General features: G+C 41.0%; 1 protein-coding gene and 1 long non-coding RNA gene across 2 annotated transcripts; one reads left to right on the top strand and one right to left on the bottom strand.

The window, feature by feature from the left end:
• Window positions 1–213: 213 nt before the first annotated feature.
• On the bottom strand, window positions 214–5,895 carry LOC307038815 (zinc finger protein 862-like; the record flags this gene model as incomplete). Its single annotated transcript, XM_079680492.1, has 10 exons — window positions 5,718–5,895; window positions 5,466–5,636; window positions 4,948–5,123; window positions 4,673–4,842; window positions 4,324–4,562; window positions 4,024–4,236; window positions 1,141–1,233; window positions 727–957; window positions 458–610; window positions 214–390 (listed from the first exon to the last, which is right to left on the bottom strand). The coding sequence occupies exons 3-10, from the start codon at window positions 5,076–5,078 to the stop codon at window positions 214–216; spliced, it is 1,407 nt and encodes a 468-aa protein (XP_079536618.1). The 5' UTR covers window positions 5,079–5,123; window positions 5,466–5,636; window positions 5,718–5,895.
• Window positions 5,896–8,951: 3,056 nt separating this feature from the next.
• LOC307039197 lies at window positions 8,952–10,235 on the top strand. The gene is made up of 3 exons (XR_013808166.1): window positions 8,952–9,155; window positions 9,862–9,909; window positions 10,101–10,235. It is a non-coding gene; the product is annotated as an uncharacterized lncRNA (long non-coding RNA).
• The last annotated feature ends 1,184 nt before the right edge of the window (window positions 10,236–11,419 follow it).

Below are 11,419 nucleotides of genomic sequence, written 5' to 3'. Positions count from 1 at the left end.
TTTAGCCTATCTTTAGTATCTGTATATCTATATCCAGTGTTTCCCACAGATCTGAAATATACTTCGGGGGGAAGTTGCCAGGGGGGGGGACTGCGAGTGGAGCGCGGTGCGAGCGGACCGCGGGGCGGGCTTTGTGACGTGCAACACATGTGACAAACAACAAGTTTTAACAACATGTTTATTCATTAACTTTACATTACTGTATGGCAATATTCATTTTGTACAAAGATGGCACTGTTTGTGAGAGCACTTAATCCGTCTGGGTTTGTTGAAGAACAGCTCCAACGCCTGTGTGTATGGGAACGCCTCTGGTGCTGGTTCACTGACTGCTATCCGCATACATGCAGCCAGGTGCTCCCCTTTCAGTCGGTTTCTCATGTCAGTTTTCACCTGTAAAACAGACAGTTTGTTTTAAATGAACTATACAGAATGACATGCAACAGGGAATGACACTTACCCTGTTCATCGTAGAAAAATCCCTCTCGCAGTTTACACTGGAGACAGGGATGACCAACCCCGCTGAAGAGAGAAGGCTGAGGTTTGGGTATATTTCTGCCCATTCGTCCTTCTCACTGGCCAGGAGCTGCATGATCTCAGCTTGTGTCTTTTCCTTCAGAGATTAGCCAAGGCAGGGCAAATGAGTATACAGTATAATTGAAACATTTACAGATGTCAAAACAAGCAATTCTAACCGTCAAGTTCATATTAATTTAAGTATTTACCAACCTTAAATGTTCCTTCAAGAACATGCTGCTTGTAGGAGGTCCACTCTTGGATAACTGTGGCATCCTGCCCTGGGATGAATTTGTTGGCAAGGGTCTGCAACATTGAAATGTTGGTTACATCATTGGAGGTAACTGCCTTTGGACCCAGGACACTGAAGGCCCCCAGGACTTCAATATGCTGGAACCTGCTCTCAATGTTGCTCTCCAGGCTGCAGATGTAAGGTTTGAGGACCTGGAATGATATTATACATTTTTCAGTTCAAGGAAAATAAATATTGGAATGTAAAAGTAAGAAGGGATGTATTTACATCTCTGACAAATCTGGCCCACATATCTTCCCGGGGGCGCTCCAGAATTCCGTGTCCCCTCCTGATCCTCTCCTCCTCTCCGGCGATGCTAAACGCCCCAAGTCCACCTGGGTTGTCCAAGTCTTGGTGTAGGCGAGCAAGGAACGTTCCGGGGAGTGGGGTCTCGCCTCTCTCCTCAGAGTAACAAGTGTGACTGGCACCTAAATGTGGAAAAAGACAATAATCAGTGATGCAAATTAGTCGCTTTTCGGCGCCTCCCGCTTTTTTAACGCTGATTTGGGTGACTTGTGTAATTCGTGGAGAACCGAAGAGTTTTCGTTTTGGGGGGGGGGGGAGTCCGTCAGTCAGTCCGTCAGTCGGACGGACTGACTGACGGACAACTCCTCACTTCAAAAAAGAAGAAGAAATCTAGATCGCAAAATAATTAAACAAGCGAATGCCTGTTTTTCCTGGCCAGGGACAGGTTCCTTGCACTAAACACGAGCGTAACGTGTCTTCACGTGGTTATGTCTCGTCTGAAAGGAGTGCTGACGGAGAGCACCGGAACGCCGCTCCAGCTCTTCAAATATTGCAGTACCCATAGGCCTGTCGCGATAATCGATCAATTGACTTATCGTACGATAAATAAAAATGGACCTTTCTGAGCTCGATAAATTGCCGTTTACATAAAGATGTGACCTGCATTTTAGCCTGGAGCGCTGTGGCTGCCAGGCGCGCTGTGAGGGGCGGGGCTGTCACACAGCCAGGTCAGGACACTCTGCGTGCACGTGCAGCAGCGTAGCAGCCAAATTAATAATATAGCGACAAGCGGGAGACAACGTGTGACTTACTCGCGGGGAATTTAAAGTGTAATGGAATTGGTTACAAAACCTAACTACACATCTCGATTCTCCGGTGTGGCTGTATTTTGGATTCAAACCAAATCAACGAGGCGAACCTACGGACTTGAATGAGCCGGGCGGTGTGTCGCATTGGTTTAAAAAAGGTAGCGACAAAAGCAGGCAATACCACGCATTTTAAACCACCTAAAACACAACCACCCCATTCCGTTTTTCCAGCTGGGAGCAAACACGGCAGCTGGAGATGGAGAGCCCCCGCCCGACAATGCAAACATGTTGGTGTTCCTTGCTCGAAAACTTAGAAAAACAGATTTGGATATGGCCTGTTGAGGCATCTGGTTCTTTGACAGTGGACTGTACCGTGTACCTGTACCTGTGCCGACTGTTGTTTTAAGGAGTTTTTTTTTGCTTGTGAGATAATGTGTGCTCATATTTATTTATTTATTTATATATATATATATGAGAGCGAGAGCTCTGTTTTCCAGCCTGACTCTATTTAATTTATTGTTTTGGTTGTGTGTGATTTAATTAATTTATTATAATTTAATTAATTTGTTTTATTTATTATATATAATTTATATATTTTAATATTATTTCACATTTCATTTGCAATGTTGAATGTTCAATAAAAAGTTATGTTTGAAAGGATGTACTTGAATTATTATTATTATTATATATTATCATTATGTCTAAAATGGTCTTAAAACGGTGCCGACAATATTATCGTTTATCGCAATAATTTCCCAAAAAATGTATCGTCCAACAAAATTAATTATTGTGACAGGCCTAAGTACCCATAAGGAGCCGTACACGTCACATGCCACAGTGTTTGCGTGGCTGTGTCTTTAGTAAGGAGCCGTACACGTCACATGCCACAGTGTTTGCGTGGCTGTGTCTTTAGTTGTAAGCACAGTGGCGATCTGTTGTTATTAGCATCTGCTTAGCTAGCTATGCTAACGAATTTAAAGAGCTTTTCTACAACCAGGTGGAAGAGAGCTCTCCTGAGAGGCTCAAATAACCTCAGCTAAGTGAGGTTAAGGCACACCTTGATATGATCATTATACTTATTAATGAGACTAAATGAAAAACAGGTATAAAATACTATATGACAGTAAAGTTGTTAAAAATAACAAGAATAGAGTTTAAAAGGGGAGTGATTTGTAAAATATCCAAAAAGAAAAATCTGCTTACAGTTCTGTTTCATATGGGTGTTGAAAGATGTACCCATAGATCTCCTAATGTTGCTCTCAAAGTGCACCAGATTGATGCTTTTAACTTCAATATTTAAAAAAAAAATCGAATACATTTGCACACATCTTGTGTCCATATCTTTCTGTTATGCTGGTCATGCCACAACTGTGCACGTGCATGCATGCGCGAGTCATGGTAAAATCTCTGGATTAAGAGGTTGATTTTTCTTATAGAATAGAGTTTAAAAGGGGAGTGATATCTAAAATATCCAAAAAGAAAAATCTGCTTACAGTTCTGTTTCATACTGTACGGGTTTTGAAAGATGTACCCATAGATCTCCTAATGTTGCTCTCAAAGTGCACCAGATTGATGCTTTTAACTTCAATATTTAAAAAAAACATCTAATACATTTCCACACATCTTGTGTCCATATCTGTCTGTTATGGTGGTCATGCCACAACTGTGCACGTGCATGCATGCGCGAGTCGTGGTAAGATCTCTGGATTAAGAGGTTGCTTTTTCTTTGCATAACATAAAAGAAAGGCGAAATGAATGGGCTGTGATTTTAGTATTTTTAAGCAGAGGTTGAGTTCAATAATTTGTATGGCCCTCGGAGGATGTTGTAAAAATGTAAAGGAAAAAGGTTCCCCACCCCTGCTGTAAATAATAATAAAAACCCTTGATTTATAACTAAACATTTCTGTCTCCTATTGATCTGAGTATATTATAAAGAATAGCCAGTTAATTGAAGCATTATAGCACAGGCCTTTGTCAGATGGTATATCACGCTGTTTTTTTTCTGCTTCGAATAGTTCTCTCTTTTTTCACCATACTTGTGTTTGCATCACTGAATAATATAATAGGATGGATAATGCAAATAACTGGGAGCATCAAATGCATTTCTTTATAATCTACCTGCTCCTTTATGTGGAGAAAGTTCACATCAGCTCTCTGAAACACCTTGGACAGCATTGCAATGTGGGGCAGCACATCTGCCTGAAGGTAGAGGGCAGCCACAAAGCGGTATGTGGCACAGAAGGTGTATAGACCTTTGGCCACTGGGCATTTCCTTGTGCTCGCTTCTTCCGCCAGAGCAGCCAGCACAGCTTTAAGGTTCCTCTGGAGGTTTTGAACGGCTAGGTGCTGCGATAGCCACCTTGTATCTTTCACCTCCTAACAACAAGTAGAAACACTGGTAAGTGAAATATATGTAAATAATATGACACCACAATAGTATTATGAAAATAGGTGAAAACACACCTTGAGTTTCAAGTCGTTCAGACCAAGAATGGTAGCGGCAGCACTCAGTGTGGCTGACATATTTGCACTATTTCGGAAGAATAGGTGCAGTTCCTGCAGGTGGTTCCTGAAGTTTGCCATATACCTGACAGCATTTGAGGCATCTTTGCATGCCAGTGCTAGTCTATGAGCAGCACACACTACAGAAACCAGCTTTGGAAAACTGTCTGTGAGCTGCTTTGCCACTCCATTCAGACGGCCTAAGTTTAAGAATTAAATGCAGTGTTGAGGGCGTCATTTTGTTTCCTTTAATAACAGCTGACAATACACATTTCACACAATCCATTAGATTTAACAATAAACTCCATACCCGTCATCACTGCTGCACCGTCTGTCCCGAGTCCGTCGAGCCTGTCTACCGGGAGATCCTTCTTCTGTAGTACACTCTTGATGGCAGCAACAACGCTGTCAGCTTTCCCATCTTCCAGAGTTACCAGGTCAAGGAAGTGGTTGAAAACATAACCCTCTTTATCCAGGTGTCTAAAATAAAAATGTATAGGTTTTCACACATATTAATAAATATTAAGTTTAACTAGGCCTACATCTTTATTTAAATGCACATCATTCCTTTAAAAAATACCCCACCTAACATGTAAATCCAGTTGGCGGTTTACAGATACATCTGTGGTTTCATCAACCTCGAGGCTGATTGCTTGAGATGACCTTATCTCTTCCGAAATAGGCGACTCTACTATCTCTGCAAGGATCTCCAGCATTTCATCCACTATTCTGTGTGATTGATAATTTTTTCTTTGATCCACCTGAGAAAAAGAGATCATTTAACATTGAGCTGGTTAAAGTTCTTAGTTTCACAAGCATCATTTTGTACTAGGTTTACCTTCAGCTTTTCAAAGTAATCACAACCCAAAAGCTGAGCTAAACTTAAGAGCTTAGGGTAGTGTGTGTGGTGAGCCATCTCATTCTTTACTAGCCAGTAAGACATTTGAATCCACCTATGACAGCCTCATGCTCCATAATAAATGTGGGCTCAAAAGCCTGCATCACTGAGTAGCCAAGACCAAGGGCAAAGACATAATTCATTATATGAGCCAAACATGGTTGATAGGTTGCAGAAATTAGCTTTACATTAAAAAATGATATACCTGATGCAAGTGAGACCTGATGCTTTACACTATATTGATGAGGCTCTGAGGAGATGTGGCGCTCGATATAATCCTTGCGGAAAACAAGAATCCCAACTTCTATGAAAGCCCGTTTTAAGGGGCCTTTCTTTATTGGAGGCTTGTGCTGCCTGCAGATTCGGCAAAACATTCCTTTTTAAAAAGAAAAACATGTTAATTCTTACAAAAAAATAAGTTTTATTACAAATATGAACTTGCAAATGCCATTCATACCATGCTGGGTGAGGTAGAGCCAATTCTTGAACTGTGGCATTTTGAGCCAATCAGGGTTCCATCCTGAGTGGCGATGCTTGGAATCTGAAAATAATGCATTGGTATTACTGCATTTAAATGGTAGAGTTCTCCTTGCTATTATACTATGTCTGTGTCTGTGAATGTGATGCTTGGAACTGTGCTGCTTGTTCACCTGCACCTGCTTGTACCACACTGGGACCTGCTGCTGCTTGTATCACACTGGGACCTGCACCTATAAAACCGCTTCTTAAAAAGCACAACCTCGATCCAGAGGTTTTAGCCAACTATAGACCTATTTCTAATCTTCCGTTCCTCTCAAAAATTCTCGAGAAAGCAGTCGCAAAACAGCTGTTTGATTACTTAAAAAACTATGATTTATTTGAAGATTTTCAGTCTGGCTTTAGAACACAACATAGCACAGAGACAGCTCTGGTTAAAGTCACAAATGACATTCTAATAGCCTCTGACAAGGGACTTGTCTCTATTCTTTTTTTGCTCGATCTTAGTGCTGCATTTGATACTATCGACCATGATATCCTATTGCAAAGACTAGAGCACTTAGTTGGCATACAGGGAACTGCTTTAGGCTGGTTTAGGTCCTATCTATCTGAACGCTCTCAGTTTGTACATGTCAACGATGAATCTTCCATGCAAACCAAAGTTAGCCATGGAGTGCCACAGGGCTCAGTGCTTGGACCTATTTTGTTCACCCTATATATGCTTCCGTTAGGCAATATTATAAGGAATCATTCTGTAAACTTTCATTGTTATGCGGATGATACTCAACTATATTTATCAATCAAGCCTGATGAAATTAATCATCTAAATAAAATTCAAGACTGCCTCAAGGACTTAAAAACGTGGATGACCTTACATTTTTTGATGTTAAACACGACCAAAACTGAAGTTATTGTACTTGGCCCGAAGAATCTACGAAACAAATTATCTAAAGATATATTAACTATGGATGGCATTAATTTGGCCTCCAGTGAGACTGTAAGGAATCTTGGTGTTATATTTGATCAGGATTTATCCTTTAAAACCCACATAAAATCAATTTCAAGGACCGCCTACTTCCATCTACGTAACATTGCAAAAATCAGGCATATCTTGCCTCAAAACGATGCAGAGAAACTAGTCCATGCATTTGTTACTTCAAGGCTGGATTATTGTAACTCCTTATTATCAGGGTGTACCAAGAAGTCAGTCAAGTCGCTTCAGCTGATTCAAAATGCTGCAGCTCGTGTACTAACCAGAGTTAGGAAAAGGGACCACATTACTCCTGTTCTGGCTGCCTTACACTGGCTCCCTATAGAACACAGGATAGAATTAAAAATTCTTCTTCTCGCCTACAAAGCCCTTAATGGGCAGGCGCCATCGTACCTTAAAGAACTCATTATACCCTATTGTCCTACTAGGGCATTGCGTTCCAAGAATGCAGGGTTGTTGGTTGTTCCTAGAGTCTCTAAAAGTACAATGGGAGCCAGAGCCTTTTCTTATCAAGCTCCGCTTTTGTGGAATCAGCTTCCAGTTTGTGTTCGGACGGCAGACACCCTATCCGTTTTTAAGAGTGCGCTTAAGACCTTACTTTTTGATAAAGCTTATAGTTAGGGCTGATTAGATTCAGCCCCTAGTTTTGCTGATATAGGCTTAGTTTGTTGGGGGACATCTTACTTCTTCCTTCTCTCTGTCTATACCTGTGTACTCTCATGTTCCGATTAACCCAGCTTCCCCAAATTTCTTTCTTTTTGGTGTCTATATACGCCGGGATCCGGAGTCATGGATGATCCTGCGGTCCTGTGTCATGGATTGCGAGTCCTGGATCTTGAGTCGTGGCTGTGGTCCTGGATCATAAGTCCTGGATGGATATCCTCGTGGATTCATCTTCTTATTATACACACATGCATTTCCAAACATTTGGACTACCTATGTTGCAAATGTATTATCTTTTCAATTTATACACGGCATCTATTGCACGTCTGTCCGTCCTGGGAGAGGGATCCCTCCTCTGTTGCTCTCCCTGAGGTTTCTCCCATTTTTCCCTTTAAACTGTGGGTTTTCTCTGGAAGTTTTTCCTTGTACGATGTGAGGGTCTAAGGACAGAGGGTGTCGTATTGTCATACTGATATTCTGTACAAACTGTGAAGTCCACTGAGACAAATGTAACATTTGTGATATTGGGCTATATAAATAAACATTGATTGATTGATTGATTGATTGACCTGCTTCTACACTGGGACCTGCTGCTGCTTCTACCACACTGGGACCTGCTGCCTCTCCCTCAGTACTCTGACTAGTTGTGCCAGCATCTTCACTGACCACCGGCTAGAATTGAAAACAAGCTTGAATCTAGTTTGGTCTCTGCATTGCAACTCCCTGTTGACTGCAATTGTATAATTTCAGGTCAAATGAACCGACATATATCATTATTGAGACTTATGCATTTATTATTGCCATTGCAAGCAAAATGCTAACATTGGCTAAGTTACCTGTGGTTTCTCCTCCTCTCCTCTTCTCTCCTCCTTATCCTCACGCCGTATTCTCTTAAAATATTTTTGAATACTCATATCTGAGGAGTAATGCAGGGGAAATTAACAGTCTAACATTAGCTAAAGTTAATCTGTGTCCTTCTAACTGGCATAGCCCGAAGGGAAAACGAATTATAATCTTTTTTATATTTAATTTAGCACACGTAACTTGCACGCAGCAAAGTTGGCCTGGTTACGTTAAATACACTCTTAGTTGCCACTAACTTCAAATAATTTGAATCTCCTACCAAAGTCAGAAAACAACAACACAATAAGGAGAAAATAGTTACTTTACCTTAGTGTCCGCGTCTTCTAAATTAACGTCGTCTTCTCCATTTCTTGTTTCCCTCCACGCGATGGCAGCACGAACAGGAGGTGTTGAGCGAGGGATCATACACTAGTTAATCGATCGCAGAGCGAACAGGGGGGGATTATTGTACCCTAGTTAATCAACCGCAGAGCGAACGGGCACAGGAGACGTAGAGCGAGGGCTCATTGTCCATTAGTTAATCACTCGCAGATGGCGTCGCTCGCGGACGGATAAAAAAAAAAAAAAAAAGGTCCGAAATATACTTGGGTGGCTCGCCCAAGTATTAACATTGTGTGGGAAACACTGATATCTGACCATTAGAATCTGTATTTTTGAAATTGTCATTTTTAACACAGTAGTTTTACAAATGATAGAATAATTAATTACCAGTGTTTTCCAATTTTACTCGGCAGTTCGTTTCATTAGCTAACGTTAGCTAAAGCTAGCGCTACTAGTTAGCTACGCAATGGTTTGTTGCTTTGCTCCGGGTTGCAGCCACAGGTCTTCGCATGAAACGTGCTTGTTCTATCGTTCCCCGGCCAATGTTTTCCAAAGGAGAGTCTGGATTCGTGCCATGAGGTAAGTTGACGTTACTTTTTTGTCCATGTCACGGTGAAATGTAAATGATGGGTAGTGACTGTATCGCCGTTTTAGAGATGGCGCTGCTGAAAAGACCGCAACATAAGTAAAGATAATGAATACATCCTATTAAAACCTGTGTGGCTTATATGATAAGTCTAATTAGTACAAGCAGCATAACGTTTCACCATGTAACTAAAGATTGTAGTCAGGGAAATCAGTTTGACATATTGAACTAATAACAAATCACCTCTGGCTGGCAGAGAACTCTTGGCTCCATAGCTTCTCTTGGACGTAAAATCACATGTACATTTTACATTTATATTCAATTTAATGTTCCATCCCTCACATACTTTTGTATATAATAACTTATATTTTGTTTTTCTTGTTATGCTGCTGCAACACAAACATTTCCCAAATTGGGATCAATACAGTAATATCTTATCTTAATTAAGAAATATAACTATTATAATTAGTGTAGCAGCTGACACCTATTTTCAATATGGATTAATCTACCATTTATTTCTTTAGTTCAATTTTCATCTATAAAATTGTCAAAATAGTGAAAATGTTCACGAGACTTATCAAAGTGCAAGGTTGTCTTTAGATGTTTTGTTTTAGCCTATGTACTGTATGTCTTAATGCTCTTACAGTATATGTGACGGTGTGACTTTCATGAAACTAATATTTTATATCTTCCCAACAGACGAGCTGACAGGAAACCTAACACTCTAACAACCGCAACATTGCAAAGGCGAGTAAATGTAAATTAAAAACAATTCACAATTTTTTTATTTCTTCTTCCTTGCAATGAGGTGAAGCTGACCTTGCACTTGGTGCCAGTAAGGATGTTCCTCACGCAGGCTGAATGTTTCTCCTTCCTTACTGACACAGAAGCCCTTGATTTGCAATGCTTCACTAATTGTCATTTCCCTGGCTCCGTAGGGACACTTTACCTCCAGCACAGCGGAAGACCCTACCAGACCATCTGGAGATGCCCCCAACATTCCTGATAGGGAGGGCCACAAATCTGACTCATGGACCTGCATCTGGGTTGCAGTGGTGAATGCCCTGACGCCCTCACATTCATTCATAGTCCCCGACTGTACAGACAAAACACCATCAATGGCCTGTTGTTGCCCTAGCACCCTGGCAATAAGGGAAGCAGTCACACGCTTTGACCTCAGGACAGCTCCAAAGTTGCTGGCAGTCAACCTTCCTTTCCTGAACAAATGCCAGTTTGGGTTGGTTCGCTGACCACTGGTAGCCACCTGAATTGCCCTCTGTTGCTCTTCAGACAATGCCATGCTTGCCACAATTTCCTCAGGTCCCTGATGCCCAACAGATTTGATAATTTCAGGAACAGTAAGTGTTTCCAAGCTGTAGTGTTCCTCTTCTGGCTCGGGTGAGAGAAGCCAATAAATTCCTGAGAACCTATCCCCCGAGTCTGTCCCTCAGCCAGTCACGATCTTCGGAGGTGGGCTCTCTTGTCAGCGGGTTAAATTAGTTATTGGTTTCAACAGTCACATTAAAACAGTTACTAAATCAGCTTACTATCACCTAAAGAACATATCTAGGATTAAAAGACTAATGTCACAGCAGGATTTGGAAAAATATGTCCATGCTTTTATCTTCAGTAGACTGGACTACTGCAATGGTGTCTTCACAGGTCTCACTAAAAAATCTATTAGAAAGCTGCAGCTGATTCAGAACACCGCTGCTCGAGTCCTCACTGACACTAAGAAAGTGGATCATATCACTCCTGTTCTGAAGTCTTTACACTGGCTTCCTGTGTGTCAAAGAATAGATTTCAAAATACTGCTGCTGTTTATAAAGCACTGAATGGTTTAGGACCAAAATGCATTTCTGACCTCCTGCTAAATGATGAACCATCCAGAACTCTCAGCTCTTCAGGGACTGGTCAGCTTTCCGTCCCCAGAGTCAGAACTAAACATGGTAAGGCAGCGTTCAGTTATTATGCTCCAAATATCTGGAACAAACTCCCAGAAACCTGCAGGTCCGCTGCAACTCTTACTACTTTTAAATCCAGGCTGAAGACTTTTCTTTTTGTCGCTGCTTTTAATTGAACTATTCATATCTTAGACTGCACTGTAACTTTTATCCATGTATTTTTTCTTTTAATGTTTATTTTATGAGCTTTTCTTTTTAATGACTGATTTTAAATGCCATTTTCTTAATGTCTTTCATTTTTTGTAAAGCACTTTGAATTGCCTTGTGTTGAAAAGTGCTATATAAATAAACTT

The sequence above is a fragment of the Notothenia rossii genome (genome assembly GCF_949606895.1).
Source record: "Notothenia rossii genome assembly, chromosome: 5".
Taxonomy (NCBI): domain Eukaryota; kingdom Metazoa; phylum Chordata; class Actinopteri; order Perciformes; family Nototheniidae; genus Notothenia; species Notothenia rossii.
This window is presented reverse-complemented; position numbering and strand designations above follow the sequence as displayed.